Source organism: Anser anser (assembly GCF_964211835.1).
Source record: "Anser anser genome assembly, chromosome: 20".
In the NCBI taxonomy this organism is placed as follows: Eukaryota; Metazoa; Chordata; class Aves; order Anseriformes; family Anatidae; genus Anser; species Anser anser.
This window is the reverse complement of record NC_139741.1, coordinates 8,670,270-8,692,537: the sequence shown is the minus strand read 5'-3', so window position 1 is coordinate 8,692,537 and position 22,268 is coordinate 8,670,270. Positions and strand designations below refer to the sequence as shown.

Below are 22,268 nucleotides of genomic sequence, written 5' to 3'. Positions count from 1 at the left end.
CCCTTTCAAAACTGAGTGCTGCGCTGTTGGAGCCCTTCTCTCCATCCCACACCCAACGTAAACACAAAAATAGGGGAGCTGTGGGAGTAGAAATGGGGATAGATTAGCACTTGCTTCGTGGCTTCGCATGCTGTTAGTTTTCTTTTCACAAAAGCTTTGACAGTAATTGGAAGAGACTTTTGCTGTGGTGCTGTGGGTGCCCTGCCCTGTAGAAATAAACGACAAGTTATTCCCCTATAACCAATAGACCTGTTAGCTGCAGCGTGCTGTGTTTTCTTGTTTTTTAACATGTAACAAATGGCACATAGCTGAGGAATTTATTTCATAGTCTGACTATTTCTTAAAATTCAAAAAAAAACTTGTTTAGAGTTTCCCATATTCTTGGCATATGTTTTTTTACCCCAGCTTTCCTGGTAGCATTTGTCATTAATGCAGTGTGTGATCCATGTGATTGTGGTCTCAAAGGCCTTGGTAGGTGAGAATTTTTAGAAGTGCAATTATTTTTTTGCCATATCCCTGTGGTTGTAGAATAGTCTTAATGCTGAGGATTACATACTGCGAGCTGCTGTTTTATAATGTATTCCTTTACTGAATCAAATTTGCTGGCAGGTCAGGTTATCCAGTAGCCTTGCTGCTGTAGTGTGTATGCCAGAGGGGAGATATCAGCGCTCTGAAATGCCAGTAGCCTGTGTGGTGTGATGCCACCTGTATATTTTTGTCTTCTGGACTTCCAAGAGCAGTGAAATGATGATAGCGCTAAAGCTCCTGATGCTTCTTCAGTCCTAAAAATAAGTTTGAGTTGCAAAAACTTGTCATTTTCTAAGGTTCTCTGTGTGTGTATTTATATTCCCTTTATTTATTTATATATACATAAAAAGGGAAAGAGAAGCACTTGTCAGGCTGGTGGCATACTTCATGTTGATAAAACCGTGCCCCTTAAAAAAAAATGATAGGTGGGGAAAATCCATCTTTATGTCTTTGGTAAGCATTTAAACTTCTCACCACGTCTGTTAAAATGTGTAGGGAGGACTGCTGCAGCTCAGGTACCGTCCTGGGTCAGGAGACTGTTACTGTCCTATGTGCTCCGGGCCAACCAGTTAACTTGGTGCCTCTCTTCTCTAAGCTGAAAGTACCCAAGGGAGCTTGGAAGGTTATCAGCTTTCCCCTGCAGGCTGCTTTGGCATCAGCTGCCAAACGTGAGCCTTCAGACCCCCTTTGGGGTGCTGCAGGGTGAGTACACCCTCATGTTCTTGCTCCTCTGCTGGTGGCGGTGGGTGACTGCTGGTTTCAGTGTCTTCTTATGAGAATGTGTTTGTGTGATATCTTTTTTCACTCACAAAGCCACCTCCAGCCGGCTTCCTAAAACACATGGGACTAAGAAAAGCATTTCTCATTGCATAAGAATCGAGTGCCTTCCTATTAACAGTGGTGTGTTATTTTCTTACCCTGAATTTAGGTCGTGCCTTTGTCTCTTCAACATTGCAGACATAATTGCCACATCACTGCAAAGGCTTGTTTCTCTGGGGCTTTTGTCTTCCACAACTGCAGTGAATCAAAGACCTCTCGGTCCATTCCCCTCCATCCAGCTCACCAGGACGGTGACCAAGGAGAGCTGCTGTTCCGACCTACATGGCTACCCCGTGCTAGGTTTTCAATAAGAAAACTTCAATAAGAAGACAGTGGCTGAATTGGCAGGGGTTAATCCATTGCTTGCCATTTAAAACAGTCAGGCTTGCATGTCTTGTCCTTTACTGAAAAGGGTAAAGGTAGGTTGTATAACCCAGCCAGCTTGCTCTCCTTTTTAGCTTCTAAAAAAGGGAGGTGAGCACATCTGGCAATTAGCAACACATCTCAGTTACTGCAGTGAGCACGTTTACTGTCTGAGAGAAATTTTGACCACTTATACTGAATGGCATTTTGTGTAATCATTCTAGATAAGAAAGAAATAAACAAAACTGCCAGAAAACCACAGGGTCAGCACTACAGTTAGTTATTGTTTGTTCTCTTCTCCCACGTGGACTGATAATGAGCCTTTCTGCCTCATTTAGTTATATGGTTGATAGATATATGTGGGAGTGTATGTATGTATCTACTATCCTTGCTTGAATAGACTTCACTTGTATTTATTTTTTGTACTATTTTATGGCCTTCTTTTTTGTTTTTACTGAACTTAAGGAGTGGTGGGAGCTTTCTCTTCTGAACTGGACTGGAGTTTGGTAGCTGGGACCCTTGGGTGTTCTGCTATTTCTGTCCGTTTGTGAAGCGCTGATGACACTCAGCTCTTTCGCAGGGCTGTCGTGAACACAGCAGGCTTGATTTGGCACTGAGAAAATACAGAGAACCACCTGTGAGATTCCTGGTAACAGTATTGCCGTGGCAGCTTCCAAAATGGCCAGACCCAATTCAAATTGCTGGTGGTCTGTGATGTGAGGGTAAAATGTGTGCAGCTGGTGCCTTTATCGCCTATAAAAGACACATGATGAACACGTTAAGGATAAATGAGGGGACTGTGAGAAATGACAGGGGTTAATAATGTTCTGCTACAAAGGGTTTGTACTACGGGGGTGGCTTGGCTCCTCCTAATGCGTTCTGCGTGTGGTCTTGCTCTTCAGAAGCCTTGGTGAGGAGGCAGGAATTGCCGCTTTGTGTATGACCAGTGCCTCTTCTAGTGGGCACGTGGACAGGTCCCAACTGCTTCCGAGAAGGCTGTAAGAAAGCAGACAGGGGTCCGAGTGTGATGTGTATAGTGGGGACGGTTTTTCTTTACTGCTGCTCAGCCAGGAGAGGGCTTGTGTCGTTGAGCACAAGCTTGTAAAATGCTAAGTTTTTTTTTTAAATGCATGTGAACGGAAACATCTTGCATGAATGCAGTTTTCCTGCACACGTTTTTCTTGCATTCATGCATGCACACACTAAACCCTCTGTTTCACAGAACAGAAAATGGGTAGATTTTGTGGCTATTTTTTGTTTCTAAAGGATCTTTCTGGATTACTAGCACTGTCACAGTGCACCACCAAGTAACAGCAGCTGATTTTCAGAAGTGACTAGCAATGGGAAGAGTCTCATTCTGGGAGATGGCTTAAAAAATCCTCTGAACAGCCTCATTCTTGGAAAACACTGAGTATCTGGGCTCCCAAAAAGCAGGCTAGTGTGATGCTCAAGTGAAATGGCATGTGGTGTCTGGAAACCTTGGAAGCAGGTGGGAGGTGAGAAATGAACATTCACTTCCAAATGCGTAGAAGTTCACGTCTCTAATGCATCTCCCTTCATCTGCATTGTGTCTGTTTGTTAGGGAAGATAAGGGAGGTGAACTGCAAAGAGAGAGCTGTTTCTTTGTGATTTCAAGGGATCACAAAGTGATCCTGGGAACCCGTGTCACTTTGGGTCCTTCCTTATTTCTGCATAGCGCCTATACTCTTAGCCCCTTTTACGTTAGGTGATAAAGCACATGTTTTCAGGAGAAGCTCGTGGAGCTCATGAAAGCGATTCATTTTGAGCGTTTAAAACCTTTTTTGTGACTCCTGCCAGGGACTATTCTGCAGGGAGCTGTTCCGTGACCTTTCAGCCCATGGTTCGGCATTTCTCGGGAGGGAGCCCTGACAGCACATCGGACGAGTTTGTTGCTGAAAGGCCACGACTGAAGGCTGTTATTTTCCAAGATGGTGTGGCAGCTTCGTGGTCCTGCTTGCTAGATGGTTTCCCTGAGTGCATTTACTGGTTAAGCAATCTCCTGGTGACATCTAGGATCCTTCTTCAGGTGCTGATAAGTGCGGGGAGCGAAGCACAGTGGTTGTGCCTCTGTCTAAAGAGGGATATCGGTGCCTCTCCTGTTCTGGCTTGAACTTGCTGCAATGGGGTGGCATCGGTGGGAGGAGTGGGCAGTGCGCTTTCTTGGTGCCTCTACCATTGGGCTGGGGTTGAAGAACTGGGTTTTAGTTTTGGTTCTGCCCCCGAGTCTTCTGGCTGACTCCACTCGAGTCAGCTCTTCTCCCTGTGGTTTAACCTCCTCTATTTAACTACGCAGTTTGCTCTGGAAAAATAGGCTGTGTGAGAGCTGCACGTTAACAACTGCATCTAAGATCAGAGGAGTCACTGAGTGTGGGATAAATACGATCACCTTAAACTACAGCGTAGGACATTATAATTACTAGTGTCACGTCTGCTCTCCAACCGAGATGTTCTTAAGCCCAATTTTATTTCAACCAACAAACAGATCTCTTATTTTACTTTTATTCGTTCAAATGAGAAAAGTTGTTCACGCTTGATACTAAATTATCACTGGGTTAAAGAAACAATCATGAAACACAGGAGTGCGTTGAGTACAGCAATAGCAATGTTTTAATTACATGGAAATCAAAACATATTTTCTCTTTGCTTGAATCTAATATAGGGGTTGGAGGTATGAAAGCTGTGAGTGTGACAAACTACTAAAGAGGGGGTAGCACCAGCCAGGGTTCTCGGATGCCTGGGTATTTTGACTTCCCAGTTTGCGACACAGAAGGGATGGATGTTCAGCAGGTTTTTTCCTTTCTTTTTAAATCATTGCCAGGCTTGGTTCTTACTGAGAAGCAGGTCTTGTTTAGGGTCTCTCTGTCAGTCCATCCGTTGAATCTCAGGTCTCCAGAGCTCCTTGTTCCTTTGGATGCCTTTGATTTCTTTCCAGCTCTTTTCCTCACTGGCGTGCAGCGCTCTCACCACTGCTGACTGGCGTTGCTTCCTTGTGCTCTTGCCTCTGGTCCTCTGCTCGTCTCCTGAGTAAATCCTGCAGTACCACCAGGGTTGCTTAAAAGACCCCCTCTCTGTGCTTTTCCCCCATTTGCAGTGTGAATGCTTTTGTAATTGCCAAAGAGATGGTGCCTTGAGGTTTATGACCCTGCCCGAGCCTTTCAGAATGAATTATGGCCTTTCATTTACTGCGAGGGTCACGTTCGCTTTGTAATTGCACCGAAGTGACTTTCCACTACATTTGGTACATGCATGCAGACATGCCATAATTTGTTCTGTAGGACGCAGCCTCCCCATAATTACAAGGAATATGTAAGCTCGCCTGCCTCGAACATGGAATTAGGGCTCTCCCTCTCTCATTAAATCAACATAAATCTTTTGACGTAGTCTTGTTGGTTTTTCCCTTCTTTTCTCCCCCAAGTAATGAACAGGGGTAGTTTGTTAGTGAAAGCTTGCTCTGTTTGGATAATTCTCTACATTGGCCACACTGGTGCAAGCTGGAGGTAAGCTCACATAGCTGCATGGCATTGCTCTGGTGTAACACAAACACAAGCACTGGAATTATCCGGTGGGGGCTTCGTGCTCGGTGTCTTGTCCCTCCAGCAGATCCTTTAATACTGAAAGCTGCCGTGGGTGCCTGTGGGATAATTGGGCTTTGAGAAACACATAACCCTCCATCACAGGAGCCTGGAGTGTGCTGGATGGGGAGCACAGACCTTCCTGAGCCCTTCAGGCAGTGGGTTTGACTGCCTACAACATTGTATGGTCTTAATGCTCTCAAAAATCTAGGGATTTCTTCTCTTCTCTCACCTTGAATTCTTCAACAAAGAGTTCCCTAAAAATGCTCCAAAGTGCGGGAACCACGTGGCCAGTTTTTAGCCTCCTGCTATATGCTTTTCAGGTTCCTTCCTTTGTGTCTATGGGGTATCTGCAGGCCAGGTTTGGTATCACCAGTCTGATTTTTTTTCTTGAGATCGTTTAGACTTTTGATCTCAAGGGCGTTTTCAATAAAGCATTTCACAAACTGCTTGGTTGTTGTCTGTAGGGTGGCTTCAGTTGCAGTGTGTGCTTAAAAAAGGGCAGCCCTTGCTTCCTTTGGTTGAGATTAATTCTTGATACAATTCCCAATGATTTTTGGTATTTATACCTGCATTCAATTTTGGTCTGCATGGTGGCAGCTAGGGGCAGTAATTTGTCTTTGTATGTGGGTAGAATTTGCTCACTAACTCCATGCTGTTAGGAAAACGTTCCCTTTAAATCTTCTAAACTATTTTGCGCTAATCCTCATTAGAGTATTCTCTGTGTTTCTGTCATTTGCTTTTGTCCATTGCTGAATTAATCTTGTACCTACGAACCTTAGAACAGGGATGCTGGAACAGGAAAGGACAGGTGAGAAGATTGCAGATTACTGTTGGTTTTCCACTGGCTACCCTTTTTCATTTCTGTGTTAACGTATGGGCTTAACGAGTGAGCTTGACTGCAGGGCAAGGCTGAGTGCTGCTCTGAACAGCATCTGGGGTTCCTTTGAAAAGCAGCATTTGCTAATCTGCCAGCTTTTATTTTTGTTTATTTGTGCCTACTGCGTTTGTCAGGGCACAGTAAAGGGCAGAGTCATGCAAAGAGCTGCCTGAAGACTTGCGGGGGCTAAATTGGTGTGCTCAGACCAGATATGAAAGCATGTTTTGGATAGCAATGCCTGAATCTAGAAGCAGCACGATGCCTTCCCACCCCTTTGACCTCCTCTTTTAAATACGTGTGTTCAACCAGCAATCACGACCCTCTCTGCTGAGGACTGACTCCATCAGGGTCTAGAGGGTGCTTTCTAAGAGGGTGCTGATATATACGTGTTGGTGGGGTTACGCAGTGTCTGTAACACAGCGTTCCCCAGATGCTGTGCTTAGTTGTTTGCCTCAGTGGGGTATTTGCATTGCTAACACCTTCCCTAGAGAGCACGGAGTTTCACGCCTTCATTTCCCTTTCTCTTTCAGGCCCAGGCCTGTCTGCTTCTCCAGAAGGTTCTGCTGCTTCGTGAGCTGAAGCTCTCCATGACCGAGGAGGAGTGGGAGGAATTGATCAGAGAGAGCATCAGCCAAGTGACGGAGGTAACAAGCTTCAACATGTTCAGCGTACGGAGAGCACCTGATGGATGCTGCTTTCGCTGATGTGGAGCGTGGTCTCGGAGCTGGAGTCTGAGGCTGTGCTCCACTGGGGTTGTGCCTGCTCACCCCAGGTTTCAGTGGTGTCCACTGGGATTACAGCATTCTTGTAGCTCTGCTATTTAGATGTGTTTTTACAGAGCGCAGGAAGGTGCCTGGTATAGCTTAGTGCCTGTGGATGGAGCCAAGAGACGGAGGGACAGAGATTTAGGGAATACACTCGGGTCAGTTTTAGGTTGCTTTAAAAATAAGTTTTGAAATGAAAGGTATTGTGAACATTGACTTAAACTACAGGGCTAAAGAGAGAGTTGAGGTTTGCTAGGCTTCTGGCTCCTGGTGCATTGCAGACCTTCTGGACCAGACTCCTTTGCTGATATTATTTACCAGGGAAACCTTTATATACATTGGCAAGCAGTGCATGTAGAATAAACAAACAGTGATACAGAAATTGCAGGGCTCCTGAAGCAGTGGCAGGCGTGGATTGTACCTGAAGACAGCTTTTGGGTGCAGCTGTTCTGTGGGAGGTGATCTGTGAGAGAGGAGATTGAAGGATGCCATCCAATTAGCTGCTTGGGGATTGAGGGAGGGGAACCAAACAGCCAAATTAACGTTATGGTGTGGTGACTAAACGCCATGACATGGGAGATTCCAGTCCTGGTGTTCATACGTAACTGTAGTATTGGCCTCTTCCTAAGTGTAGCTTTCATTCCTATTTCCTTAAATGCTGGTTACCTGGTGATTTAGGGCATTCCAGCTTACCGTATTGGAACAGAACAATTAGCTTTGTTTTCTTTTGAGGAGGGACAAATCTAAGCAAGTTTAAATCAAGGAATTCAGAGGTGGTGTTTACAATACTTGATGAGGCAGGTAATCCTGGGCTTCATTAAATGCTTGTATTTAATGGTGACATCAGGAATCCAATGGGTGGAGTTAGGTATGGTTTTAATTTTTATTAGGTATGGTTTTATTTTCCAGCTACACAAAACATGCCACTCCTCCCAGCTTGGTCACCTCCATGTTTCTCTGCAGCAGCTAAATGCCTGCAGCGCTCAGAGTGATTCACTGGGAAACCACAAACGTTTACAATGCCTTTATGCTATCCTTGTCGGGGAAAGTTTAGCATCTTGCAACCCCTCCAATATTTTCATGAGCTTTGCTACCAAAGCTTCCTCAGCGCCTCTCATTTCTGTGGTCATTTGTGTTTAAAGAAAAATTCCTGGGAAATAGTGTCAGTTTGTTTGGGCTGTCCGAGGTGTACCCTGTGGGCAGCAGGCCTCCTACACTATTAGCTGCTAGTGGCACACGGGTGCTGCTTCTCTTTTTGGCTGTTCTCAAAAAGCTCTGACATAACATTTTTCCATTTCTATTTGCTCTGTAGGTGGATGTATATGCATTTTTTCCCTCCCTTCCTCCTGCTCTGCTTTTGCAGCAGCACAGTGCTGGTATGGCTCCTTGGAGCTGGATCAGCTGCTCCTCTTTAAATGTTGCTGCAATTTGTAGGGATCAAAGACCTTATATTCCATACAACAGCTTTAACTCATGGCCAAAGGCTGACACTTGTGCTGTAAAGCTTTCTAGAGCTGCAGAAGGTATTCTGTGTCTTTTTGCACATTTGCACTGAAACGCACACCTGAGTATAGCTGTGAAAACATGCAGCAGCTTTATTGTGTAGTAGAACAATATTCATATCATGACCGATCTCTTTTGGACATGGTAAAAATCCCACTTAGAAGTCACAGTGAAATCTGGAGGCTGGAAATTGGGAAATTTTGAAGTTTATTAGAATTTGTCAAAGGGAGTGAGTAATCCACCATTAAAATAACTTGCTGAGGAGTTATTTACTCCTAATAACTTTATTAGCTCTGAACTTCCAGGTGGAAATTGTGAGTTTGTCTGAAGGAGGAGCTGCAGGTCAGATGGAAGTTACAGGCTTGGTGCTGAAATTATGGGGAGGATAGGAAATCCTAAATGATGAAATGTTATTGTCCTACCTCTAGTTAAAAGATCTGCATTTGCTGTCAATGGCCTTTCCTGCCGCCATATTTCACAAAGAGCTGGTTTAAGAAGAAAAAATGATAATGCAGGATTTTATACCCCTCTTTGGCACAGTGAGCCAGTGAAACAGCCTGGGAAGGCCGACTCTGTGACTGACGACACTGACGTGCACTTGTAATTCAAGCAGTGGCATTGTCCTCAAGGAAGCTGCCCCCAAAGGCTTTCCTCCTTCACTCTGCGTCCTTGGTCAGGTTTGTAGCTATGGGGCTGGTGGCTCTCGAAGTGCAGGATTGTCATTGCGGGTGTAAGGCTGTGTGAGAGGACAGGATGCTACCTCCCGGTGTCTGCTTTCTGTCCTGTGTCGCCTCAGTGCGTGCACTGCATACCTACAGACCACCTGGTGAGGAGCCTGGCATGGTTTGGGGCAGTGATACGTGCTGGAACTGGGAATGAAGCAACGTGAGAAGACTGCAGCCTTGGATATCATTGAATTATCTGTGCAAAAGCAAGAGGCAGATGAGGGAGAATCAACAGCCAGGAGCTTTAAATGAAGAGACAGCTTCCTGAAATAGCAGCTCCGGCTGCTGTGGGGCAATGGCTCTTGTGCTTACATAAGCTAATGTGACCTTATTTGTTCCCAAGATGCTTAAGCATGCTTATAAAACAGATATCACAGTCATGAGGGATTCATGTCTGCCATCTCCTTGCTGTCAGCAAGGCAAATCTTGATATCCTTGCGCTTACTTTGGGGTTGACTTGTTCTTAGGAGAGCCCTACTTGCTCTTGGTGATCTTGGCTTCTGCTGGGTCTTCTGGGCAGAAATCATCACCCACAGGCCCTGGGACTGCCCCGTGAGCTGCTTTTATTGAACCGCAGGCCATGGTGAGGAGGCAGAGAGAGAGCTCTGGCACGGTTTTGGCCTCCTATGTCCTCAACGGGCAGCTTTACACCAAGCAGAAGCTTTTGACGGCTGTTCAAGTTTATTCTAATGCTGGGAGTCTAGACAACTCGGTTGTGTACAGTACAAAGAAGTGCTGTTGCCTCATGCTGTAAATGACAGAGCTCACCTGAGATGCTGTAGCATCTGAGAGAGACTCCTTCCTCTTCGAGACAGCTTTGTTCTTTTATCAGCAGGTCTCAAAGCGCTTTACAAAGGAAATTCTAACCAGTGAGTTGTTGATGTAATGAAGGAAGTATTTTGCAGAAATCCAAGAGCTGAAGTGTTTAGCTACAGTTGTTCTCCCTGTTTTACAGATGACATACTTGGCCGGGAGGCAAGCCAAGAATCTAGCTTTGATCTCCTGGGACATCCCAGAGACCCTCTCTCTGCTTGGACGATCTGACTGTTTCTTAACTTGGCTTCAGAAGAGCTTTGTGTTGGGCACCAGTCCCCGTCCCCGTGTTATCTCCGGGAGGAAGCTGGTGGCTGTGGGTTCAGGCTGCCCAGAGTCAGTGGCAGGACCAGGGAGGCCCAAATTCCCCATATCCTGTAGGGAACAGTCACAGTTTTGGTGAGGGATCTCTCTGCTAGGGTTCACACACCGTCTTTTTGACTTTATCGTGCTGCTCTCAGTTTGGTTTTTCATCTCTCCTGGTTGTCATTCTGGGCACGTTTTGGTGTTTGTCCCCCTTGTTAGGTATATTTCTGTTTTCTTTCTGATAGGTTATAAAATTGCTGTCTTGTCTTCAGAGTGATCTTGAAGCCATGCCAATTTTTAGTAACTCGGTGACAGATTTGGGGCAGGAAGCTCCGGGATCTGAATACAGAATTTCATTACCTTTTTATGTCATCCCTTTCCCAGGGACTGCCTTGCCCTCCTGAACCGAGGTGCTTCGTGTAACTCCCAACTTAACGCTGAAACTCCCAGTTACACTGTGAAAGTCAGGGGGAAGTGGAAAAGGATTTGAGGAATTTGCCACAAAAAGCATGTTTTCGTGGCTGGGCAACTTCAAAACAAAACGGCTGTCAGAAAAACTGTTGGTAAAGCTGCTTTCTCTGGCTTGTACACAGCAGTTTCCTGAGGGTTTCCTTTGTCTGACTTGTGCAGTAAGTACGTGATAGGAAGGGCCCAACTTCACTGTTTTCTTTTTTCTTTCACTTGTTTTGTCAGTGTTGTATCCTGCGTAAAGGACAGGAAGAGCAGAGCAGAGAGCGTTCAGCTTGGTTGGTTGGTCCCGAAGTGGAGTCAGGGCATCCCGGAGTGTAAAAACACCCACAGAACCCAGTACCCAGCTTCGGTGCCAGACCAAAGCTGTTTTTCTGTAGAAAGGAGTGAGTGTAGACCAGCAGGGTCTGGGTGAGGAGTGGTATAGATAACCCTCTTTTTGTTTTTTTTTTTTTTATTCATAGATAAACCTCTTTTCCAGGACTCATAGTTTGGAAGTTATTCTATGCTCCCTGCAGACTTCTATCGTGTGGCATTAGAGGGTTTTGTTGACGTTGTGTGGTTCAGCAAGGGATTTAAAGTAAGTAGCTGGAGCCACTTAGCATGTGAGGAAGGAGAGAGGGTTATACTGTACAGCCTCCTGCCCTTCATTTCTGAAGGGCATCACATTTGATTACTGGTGTCTTAATTTGTATGGAGATAAATTATTAACAGTGACTTCATCAAATCTCTAAGAAAGCCATTCTTCTTTTTTTTTTTTCTTGAAGATTGCCTGAACTTTTATCTGTCCATCCTTATAAATTCTTAATTCATTGCCCTTTCTCAGCCTCTCAGCTTGTAAAATGAGGCCAGTCGTGATTTAACTGATATCTTTGACGTGCTTTCAGAGTACTGGATGTCTCTGCAGAGAATTCATTCTCCTCTGTTCCCTCCGCTGTCCTGTATGGTTTTTCCCTGCTGCATTTGCATGCGGTCTATGGAGAAAATGATCAGATCTTTAAACTTGGGAAAGCGTTGGCATTTTCTGTAAGAATGTCTTCTTGATTTCTGGGCTCCTCCCTCTAATAACAGCCAAAATAAACATTGCAGAAAAGGACCTTTAATTGCACCCTTCAGCATGTGGGTCTGCTTAGTCCCCTACTCTCTCTCTGTCTACTTTCAGTCTTCAGAAGCTTTAGTGAGAGGGAACCAAGGGAGGAGGGATTGTCGATGCTTTTTTTCCTCCATTCCTCCTCTCGGCAGCAGCTCTTCAAGTGGGTGGTGTGAGAACCTCTCCCTGTGTGTATGTTCTTGTGCAAACTGTGTGCATTGGCGTGAAAAGTGGATCTTGCTCTGTGGATAGATGGAAAGCCCACTCTTCCCTCCTCCCCAGCTCGTCTTCCATTACTTAGCCCTAAGTTTGAGCGGGGGTTCAGCGAACACGGTCACGAAGGAAGTGTTTGGAGATGGCACATCTGGGTTTCAAGAAGTTCCTGGCAGATTCCTGGCTCTGCCGTGGTCTGTGTGACTCAGTGCTTAGCCTCCTGAGCCTCCGCAAAATGGTGGGAATAAGGCTGGCATGTCTCTCGGGAGCAATGGGGGGGTAATTGCAGGTGAGACGGGGTGCTTACATCAGATAATGACAGGAGCTACGAGCGTGCCGAATGCTAAAATCCTTCATTTGCTTTTCAGTTTGTTATTAGCTCGGTTTGTTACTGCTCTGAACAGCAAAGGAGGACTGTTCCCCTCCCACACCTCTCAGCTTACCTGCCTGTTGACGTGGGAAATCTTGCGCTTCGGCTCAGGTAATGGGCACGTACTTGTAGGGCCCCAAACCTGCTTACTGGGGCCCTCGGAGTGTGGCTCCGCCACGGGGAGCCGAGCCACGGCAGCAGCAAAACATCAGGTCGTGTCTGCTCAGGGACCTTGTGAGCAGCACGGAGCAAAGAACAAAGCTTCAGCTTTCACAGCCAGCGTGGAAGCGGTCAGCAAAGCGAGCTCGGGCTTCTTGAGCGCTATCTGAGCGTGACCACGGACGTTCAGCGGGGCGGAAACTTGGCTGAGCTGTTCGCTGCTGGAGAAGAGAGCTTAGGGCAGCAGCCCCGGGCTGTGCCAGGGGGTGCGAGGCCGTGCGGGGCGGGTGGAGGTGCGTGTTTTGCAGGAGGCTCCTGGCACTGCGTTCGGCCGTGAATCTGCACATTTATCCGTCAGCGTCAGGTCTGTTTGGGGGAGGAGGGGGAAGGATGGAGATAGCGCGGCGGGTGGAAAGAATGCAGGTTGGCCAGGCTTCGCCGGCTCACGGAGCGCACAGATCTGTCAGGCTGAGCCCACGGAGGGGAAGGGCTGTTTGTTTTGAACAATGAAGCAGGCCGAAGGACGTGCTGGGAATGCATAAATACTACACGGTGTTCAAACTTCCAGCTGGATGTGCTCTGCTCTTGGTAGCAGGGTGCTCGTCCAGACGCTGAGGTACTGCTGTGCCTTGTAAGTCGGGGCTGAGCGTGTCCCCGCCGTGGTACCTGTGAAAGGGAAGAGGAGCAGGAGGCTGAGGTTGCAGGCGGCTGCGATTGTGGAGACTTCCAGAAACACTGCTTTGCTCCCTGTAACAGCTTATTGCCATTTCCCTGCAGGGAAAGCTGGGCAGTGGCTGGGATGCTGACTTTGGCTCCAGATGCACACGCAGCACTTTTTGCTCTGTTGCAGGTTTCAGTGGGGTCCTGGGCTTAGGCTGAAATCCTGCCTGGGAATCTGAGGCATGGAGCTACATGGTTAATGCCCCTTTCTAGCTGCCAGCCCCCTGTCCTACTTCTGTGAGTGAATTACTGCAGGTACTCGCCTCCTGTGCTCTAACAAACCTGTTTTACGCAGCCCTTGTGGAGGTGAAGTAATGCTGGGAACCGCAGTGAGAGGTGGAGTGAAGGCTGGATCCTGAAATAGCTGGGATAACAGGCCTTAGAAGTAAAAGAAATACTGATCGATAGGTTGCTGAGGATGTGCTGTTCTTGTAGAAATCCTAGAAGCAGAGGCCTCTGGATCCAGGAGTGCCATCCACCAGCCGCAGCCAGAGGCCCCTGGAAGCAGCGTGTTTGGCACAGCAAGCCCACAGCTCTCTGCCAGCCGAATCCACGCAGGGCGAGGCAGGAACCGTGTTGCCACATTGGCTCACGATGAGGTGGGAGTTCCAGCTGTGAAAACTGCCTCCCTATTTTTTCCTTTTGGAAAGCGACCTGCCCAGATACGCTGACAGCCGAGATGTGCAGGCACGATTAACCGCCACAGGTATTACCGAGCTGGAACTGGAACCAGGATTCCCTGAAGTTGGGCCTGGCTGTTACTGAAGGAGCAGAGTAACAAAGGCAGAAATGGCAGAAAAATAACATGATCAGCAAGGGGTGAAGCGTGGCTCGTGAGAGCAAGCCACGTGCTCCCTGCTCTTAGTGTTAGGTGACTGCGTTACGCCACTCCTAACGCTTTTAGAGGGCTGGGGAAGGCAGAGTTGGGTGCCTTTGCAAACAGCACGTGGCAGAGAATCACAGAACAGGCAGTCTGACAAGCTTGTCTGGGTTTTCACTGGACCCTTCATCACCTGTAGCAGAGCTGGAAGCAAAGCCACTGCTTTGTGCCTCAGTTTTGCCATGTAAACTGGAGATACGTTGTGCAGGGCTTTTGCAATCCAGTCGGTGTGTGAGGCTCTCCGAAGGATGCTGCAGATAACTGAAATGCTGCTTTTCTTTTTAAGGCGTGTTTGCCACGTGTTGCAGTCTGCCATCTGTTACATAATGGTTCTCGCTTTATTTTTATGTTTGCATTTTACATGTTCCCCAAATGAAATTATTGTAAGCCCGTAAAATGGCTGACCTAGGCACTCGGGGTGGCAGTGCTAACTTCAGCTTTCAGATCGCTGGGTGAGGGACCCAAGTAACCTGCTTTGCAAACCCCCAGCATACAGACAACGCTTGGTACCGTATGTAGCAAGAATTTAGGACAAATACTTGGGAAAGCTGCTTTTGAGGTTTGGACTCAGCGTGGAAGAGACTTGGGATTTCATTCCTTGGGAGCAGTCCCCAAGGGTTGCCAGCAGCCCCGCTCAAAGTCAGTTTCCTTTATGCGATCGGAGCGTAACATCCTAACACAAACCCCAAACGCTCGGCTGTGTGCTCTCCCTGCTATGGGAGGAAGGGAGTGAAGCAAGGCGTGACAGCAGATAGCATCTCACGTAGCAAGTAATGGGGAAGTTCTGAGTGGTGATGAGATCGGGATAAGGGCACTGAGCTGAGCAGGAACAGGGCTCGAGACTTTAAGGAGGCAGAACTGTCTGAACCGTACCACACACAGAGGAGCTGGCATTTCTGTGCTCGTTGGAGTAAATTTCTTTTATGCCCTTTGAAGCAGAAGGGAAGGGGAAGGGAGAGAAATTGAGAAACAGCAACACTTTTCTGCATCCAGCTTCCTTAAAGCAATACATAGCAGTTCTGGACCAGAGAAGATTGTGCATTCTGTATTTCTTAACTATCTGCTGCTTTTTTGTTGCTCCTCTGGCTTCTCCATCCACCCCCCACCGTTGTTTTCCTTGTTCCTTCCTGGTCTTTGAGAGCTGTTTAAAAGCGATCCATGTTAGTAGGGAGTTACTTGTTTGCAGAGCACCTAAATTGTACTGGATCGCCTCTGGCTGTTTGTGCTGGTGTAACCATGCCTCAGTTTCCAGACTCATGCAAAACCCGTCCTTTACTTTCGATGTTTAGTCTCACTGCAGTGATGTCAGTAGCCCCGTGGTATCTCCCACCTCCAGCAGGGAAGCGACGCTTTGCCTTCTGCAGCTCTGCAGGAGTTTGGTCGGGCACCCAGACCAGTCAGTGCACGTCCCAGTTTCCCAAGCACCTGACAACTGCTGTGGACTTGCAGCGTCAACCCCTCAAGTGCTGTTCAGAGATCTGTCGATTGACTTCGGCAGGGTATGTTTCAAAGCCTTCAAAACATCAGGGCACTGCCGTGAGAAAGGGATGGCAGCAAGGACAGACAGCCAAGCCTGCACGATTTAAATGCAGTTATCCGCATCGCTTACCTGCAGTGAAAATGCAATTTATTAGGAACACCTTCTTAATTCTTAAGTTTGGTATGTGAAAAAGATGAAATGATAGTTGGTTTCTCTGTGGCTCCTCCTCACAGTATGGTTCTGCTTCCTCTTGCTCCTGTCCTGAAGTGCTGACAGCCTGTACTGATTTTCTCTCGCTGTGACTTAGCAAAATAGAGAGCTGGACTTCAACAGCCTCTCTGAAAGCTGCTTGAACCAGCAATGACTGTTAGCCTGCCGGTATCCTCTTTTTCTAACATCGCAAAGATTTTTTTAATGCAAATCAGTCTTTGTTTTCATAACTGATTTGCTGATTATTCCTGCTATTTACTGTGTAGGTGCAATACACGGAGGGTGCATGGCCCGGTACGTCCTACATGTGATGGGTATTTTAATTGCACACCCCAATATTTGTTCCTTGTTTCACCTGAGAGACTTTTGAGCGGTTGAATTGTGTGACCTTGCAGGTTAATGACATCTCTGGTGTAGGGTTGCAGCTCGTCTGTCTATCAGGAGGCAGTGATTATCAGCGAGGCACTGACGGTCAGATGAAGTTGCCACTTGAATTCCAGCCAGCAAACCGTGGTGGCTTTCTAACACAGAGCTCGCGTGTCCTGGTCAGGAGATAACTGTGTTTTCGTTATTTAAAAGAGACACTCCCAGGGGCTGGAATCCTGCGCAGGCAGTACATAATTTGACTTGCAGGCCGCTATTCCTGCAGAGGCATTACGTGGTTTTTCTGCTCAAAGTGTTCCTAGGCTCTTGCTGGCCATCGTTATTTGCTGTTGGGGGGTCATTGCTCAACAGCCTCGCTTTGGGGAATGAATTCCTCACTCCTCTCAGTGTCTGCATGGATTTTACTTTATTTGCCTGCTTTATGCTGCCATAGCTGGAGAACCGTTTCCGTAAAGCCCTGAAAATGCCTTCCAGTGAAAGCTGCAGCTGCTCTAAGGGAGAGGTGGCACCTCCCAGCACATCTCCACCTCCGGAGCACCGGGTACAGGTTTGGTGCAGCACCTTATCACCTGAGGGTGCTCCGACTGGGGCAAACCTTGCCCTTTACCAGTTTGGCACGCTCACGCTCCAGGCAGAGGCAGCTTGGCCACAAGCAGAGCCTCCTGCAGACACGGGCTGCCGCTGGGCACACCGCTGGCGATGGCACGCTTGTCCCCACAAATCCTACTCGTGTTAGTGTACCCGTACCAGCTGCGGGGCTTGCTGTGGTTGTGCATTCACACAGCAGTGCAGCAGGGAGGATAACGACCACGTAAGCAGGGCTGCGAGGACCAGCTGCAGGCAGAGGATCAGCACCCCGGAGCCCCTGGGTGGCCGCTCTGATCCAGCTGCCTTTTCATGGCTCTTTGCTGCACTTCTCCACTTGTAAATAACTCTGGCTTTTATTTGACCTGTCTCAGGAGTGATTTTCCTCTAAGCCAGACCTTTCAGTGTCTCAGAAAGCCTGCAGCACATAAAGGTAACACAAAGAGATGAGATTTTCTCCATCCTTTTCAGCGGATTTAAGCTTGATTGACAAGCCCTGTTTTAGTGCTGGCAACTGGGATTTCCCAGGCGTGAGTGTTAATGGGTTTCTACATTAGCGCCTTGCGTGCAAATCCCAGCTTCTGCAGCTGAGTTGCTGCTGTCCCTCAGGTGAGTCTGTTGTCTGCCAGTCTTCTGGCCTTTCCATACGGGGGTTATTGTCTTCCCTCTTTTTCTCCAGGAGCCAGCAACCTGTCGCCAGTTTTGCTTTAGCTTAGAGATGAGGGGGAGCAGCACGGTGGTGCCTTTGTGATACACTTGCTCTTATTTTGTCCAGCTGTTTTTTAATTAAGCTGGGCTACAGCAGCTTCCACCTCATACCCTCCCGAGCATTTCCAGAGTTTGGTGGGCTTCGTCGTTCCAGAGTTATTTTGGTGACAGGTTAATCCTGCAAACCCCTACCTATTTCCTGCTTTCTTCTCAGAAGCGTGATTTGTTTCCCCATTTAATGTATGTTCCTCTTCCATTTGTCCCTTTAATTTGCAGAGTTTGAAAATGGTTGACGAGCTTAGGGTGAAGGCCGAGAAAGACAAAGTTGCCAAGAGCTTGGAGCTGTTGAACCTCCTCCTCAAAACCGTGATGCAGCAGGTGAGAGCGTGACCCGATCCTGCGTGGCTTTGACTCCTTGACACACTGACCCCTTGCCAAAAGGCTGTACCATCAAGGTCTCTGGCAGCTGTCAGGCTTGGATTTTACCTTGTGACTCCTTCGTCACTACATCCCTTCCCCTGGAGGGAATGCCTGGCTGGATTTGAGTACAGAAAAGCCCTCCGGTCTGAAGGAGCGATCGGTAGCTCTTGAGAGCTGATCTCCAAGAACTTCCTGGAGGATTTGTGCAGTGTTCTGCAAACATTTGTGACATCTCCTTTCTTATCCGGAGAAATACAGCCTAGGGTACAGTGGGGGTGAGCTGGGTTTTGTCCCAGGTGATCGCTCTCTCCTCTTCACTGAACCCCAGAGACTGATTACCAGAAACTGAGACTTACGCAGAAGCTTTGTGAGCTGGAATGAGGCATTGTTCAGCTCTAAAGAAAAACGGCATTTTGAACATGAGGAGATTTTCTATAGGTGACAAAATAAGTTTCCAACATGGTTTTATTTACGAGAGCAAAATAACACAAGCAGCATAATTGCTGAAGCCCAGTTTCCTACTGATAAGCTCACACCACAGCCCACTTCTTTGTGGAGACCTAATAGGAAAGTGGGTGGGGAGAGAGATTATTTCCAGGGTTCTTGGAGGACCTGAATAGCCTCTGAGACACCCCTTTCCGTCTGGTTTTACTGAAATTGTCCAGTGGGTCACAGAAGCTGTTAGAGGCAGTCAGAAGCAGCGTGATTGTGTTCTTTAGAAACCAGACTGAAAACGCTTCTGCTTTTCTTTAGGATAGGTGCGTAGCACATCATCTCCGTCCCCCCTTTCCCAGTCACGGGATGAAAAGGACAAAGGACTAAAGGACCTTTCAGTCCCTTTCATGCCAGTACAATTCCAGCTTAGACTCGTGTCTGTCATGCTAGAGACCCAGTTGTCAAGCAAACCCTGTATGTAGTGGGTGTAACTCACCAGTTTTTGCCCCCAACTTGAAGTGTTGTTGTGGATGGGCTCAGGGCAGTGGCCTAGAGAAGCCTGGTGGTTTGCTTGTCCCTGACACGGTTTTGTCCTAAGGATGGGCCTGTGCTCTGCTGCTGTGAGTGCCCCTTCTGAGTTCACCCTGCACGTTGTCAGTGTGCACTTGCCTCTTGCAGAAGCTGCACGTGGAGCTGATGGAGTTGGACAAAGTGCTGGTAGCTCTGAACCAGCAGGAAGGCATCGGGAAGTCAGCACGCCTCGACTCTCTCTACTGGAATGCCATGCGATGGCTGAACCACACGTACGTACGGCTGGCACCTGGGCTTCTCGGCTCGCCCGCGGGGCTGCCTGCCTGTCCTGCTTGGCTTCTTTGATGTGGGGAAGTAGGAAGAGAAGGGAAATCAAGGCACAGAGCTCAGACTGGGGTTTGACTTAAACGGAGCTCCTGGGGTGGTGAGGTTGAAACACTTCTTGTTTTGCTTGGTGCTAGGCTCATTGCTCAGGTGTGTGCATGCTGAGGATCGGTCCTTTTTTGGAAGAGGATTGCGAGGCATGTCTGGTATCTGATCTGCTCTTGCCAGCAGATGTAAGACAGTCGCTTACCCAAGGACAGAGCACCTGCTTTCAGCAGCTCTGAGCGGTGGCCTGGTGTAAGAGCCACCGCCAACGGTGCAGAGGATTTCTGGGCTGGGCTGAGTCACTCAGCTCCTACCACAGCAGTGTGGGTTGATCCTGCAGATGTGAGCCTGGAGGGAACAAGTAGCTGTCACGGGAAGCAAGCGAATACCAGAGAGACCCTGCCCAGGACCTTCAGTCCCCTCCAGTGATTTTTGGGCTCCTCAGTGCCTGGATCCCCAACCAGGTTGCCTTGCAGCTTTGAAGGCTGGGAGCATTTAGTCTTCATGCTTCAACACTCCCGTGTTAAACGGCACCTGGATTTGACTTTTACTCCAGGAGAAAAAGAAGGGCAAGATCTTTTTTTCCTTCCTGTCAGTAGCTTGCGGTTGGAATTTTTGCTTCCTCTTCCTCCTGGCAGCATTTAGCGATGTGCACAGCGTTGGATAATTGCTGGGTGGCTCTGCTGACGACTGGGAGTCGCAGCCCCAGCATGTGGGTGGCCTGGTCTGCAGCATCTCAGCCCAGTAAGAGGTTCTGGGGGAAATGCTTGCACGTGGCTCACTGTGAGAGGGCTCACAGGCAGGGAGGAATTGCACAAGGCAGCTGAAACTGTTGTGGCCCCTCCTAATGCCTCAAACAGCCTGTCAGGGCACGGTGGCCTCACCCAGCTCTGTGGCACAGCCCCGGTCCCTTTAGCAGTCCCACACAGGTCGCTTGGCACCGTGCTGCTGGGTTTGGCCCAGGGGTAAGGCCTGGGATAGCAGCAAGGAGAGACTGCGAAGGGGATTGCTGAGGGTCTAGTGGGCACGAAACACTGAGTTTTGTGTGCTGCCTAAGGAAAGGCTGGGGTTTGAGGGCACAGCCTGCTGCCGCTGTTGGTGCCACCTTGCTGTGAGACCCCGGGATCTTTGTGCGGGTGAGCTGGACCAGACCTACAGCAGGTGTGGTTTGTACCCAGCACCCTGGTGGAGGTGCTGAGAGGCAAACGCTCACAGCGTGTTGTCAGGATGTTGTTTTTTTTTTCCGCCCTGGACTGACACAGCATGAAAAGCTCTCCAGAAAGGCTGCGGGGTTGCAGCCTGGTTCCTTTTCAGGATGCCTTTCTGGGGACTGAGCTGGTGCAGAGCGATGTAGCCGGGATGGTGGTGGAGCTAACTGACGTGTCAGAGAGCGGCAGCAGCACCGGGTGCCTTGCATGCAAACAGAGGCTGCCTGGGTGAGACTGGAAGGGTTTGTGGGGGGTTCTTGCTGCAAGACCTCTTGGGACTGTCAGCAAACAGAGGCCTTGCTGGGGCTGTCACCCTGGACAGACAGACAGAAAGCATCTTGATAGCCTTGCCTGAGGCCCTGGGCGGTTTCGTTTGGGAAGGTGGGGTAAGTACAGCATTATCTCAGAGGGACAGGGTCTTGAGGGATTCTTCCTCAAGCCTCTGTGTGCCTGGTCCAGCCCCCACAGTGCAGTTCCCCAGCCCTGCTGCAGGCTGCGGACCCCCTCCAGGATAACAACGCTCATCCTCGCAGCATGCCTCTGCTTCCTTCTGCTTCTGCCTGTTCGCAGCCTGCCTGGAGCGTGCATCGCGGTGCTTCCTGGCCGTAAGCTTGAGTTACTGTTGATTTTTGGTGTTCTCTCTGCAGGAAGCCCAAGAAAGAGAAAACAGCCAATAAACCCGCGCAGGCAGCGGAGCCGCTTAAGCGGAAGAAGAAAGGCTTCCTCCCAGAGACCAAGAAACGCAAGAATCGCAAGAAAGTCGTCCAAGAGAACGGAGTAGCACCAGGAGGTAATGAAGGTGGAGAGCCAGCAGCCCCAGAGGAGCAAGCCCTGGGAACAGAGAGCCCTGAGCAAAAGCAAGGCCTCGTGCCTGGTGGCAAGAAACACAAGAATCGGAACAGAGGGGTCAGGGAGAACGGGGCGGCAGCGGCGGGCAGCAAGGGTGGAGCTGTGAACGGTGGAGATGCCATCATGGACAAAAAGAAGAAGAAGAAGAGGAATAGAAAAAGAAAAGGTGATGCAGGTAATGAAGCTGAGCAGGTTCCAGCTGCAAAGAAAGCCAAAGGGAGTGCCAGCCAGGAGACTCCGCAGAAGCAGGACAAAGCCAAGAAGAAAAGGAAAGAGAAAAAAGCTCCAGCGCTGCAGGAGTAAAACTTCATGGACTCACCCAGGCCTGGCATGGCTGATGTGACTCAGAGGACTGTTTCAGCATCTTTTATAACTATATTTTTATGCCCTCCTTGAATTTAAATAAAACTGCCATAATGCTGAGCTCTAAAGCTGTAGGTCTGGCTTGTGTGGGAGGCACGGGGAGCTTCAGGAGGCCGCGTCCTCTCTGGGCTCTGGCAGGCGCCCCCTCTCTCTCCTCTGGCAGTACCAAACAGCCTGTGCTCCGGAGCACAGCCTCCTTTTTTTCCCTTGATTTCCCCAAGGCAAAAATGAGAGGCTTGCTTGGATTCCCTGGGGAGATGCGGTAGGTGTGCTGGCACTGCTGAGTCGTGTGGTCAAGCCCTGTAGGAGGTTCAGAAGTGATGCCTACAGGGACACTTCTGTCCTGGCCAGGCCCAACAGTGCTTGCAGCTTTTCCAGTCTGGGAGATGCTGAATACCTGACATGCCTGGGGGTTAAATGGATTTGCACTTGCATATTTTGAGGTTAAACATATCCAATTTTGGCCACTTGGGTGTCACCAGTAACTACCATGAGCTCACCTCTTTGCCTTCTCCTGCACAGCCCTTTGCTG

At 48.6% G+C, this 22,268-nt stretch overlaps 1 protein-coding gene across 1 annotated transcript in view; it reads left to right on the top strand.

The window, feature by feature from the left end:
- MYBBP1A (MYB binding protein 1a) overlaps positions 1-21,804 on the top strand; it is a 59,740-nt gene extending 37,936 nt beyond the window's left edge. The window contains exons 24-27 of the mRNA XM_083806510.1: positions 6,714-6,827; positions 17,838-17,939; positions 19,095-19,219; positions 21,172-21,804. Of these exons, the coding sequence (XP_083662636.1) occupies positions 6,714-6,827; positions 17,838-17,939; positions 19,095-19,219; positions 21,172-21,676 (846 nt within the window). The 3' untranslated portion in view covers positions 21,677-21,804. The remainder of the gene's footprint in view (positions 1-6,713; positions 6,828-17,837; positions 17,940-19,094; positions 19,220-21,171) is intronic.
- The last annotated feature ends 464 nt before the right edge of the window (positions 21,805-22,268 follow it).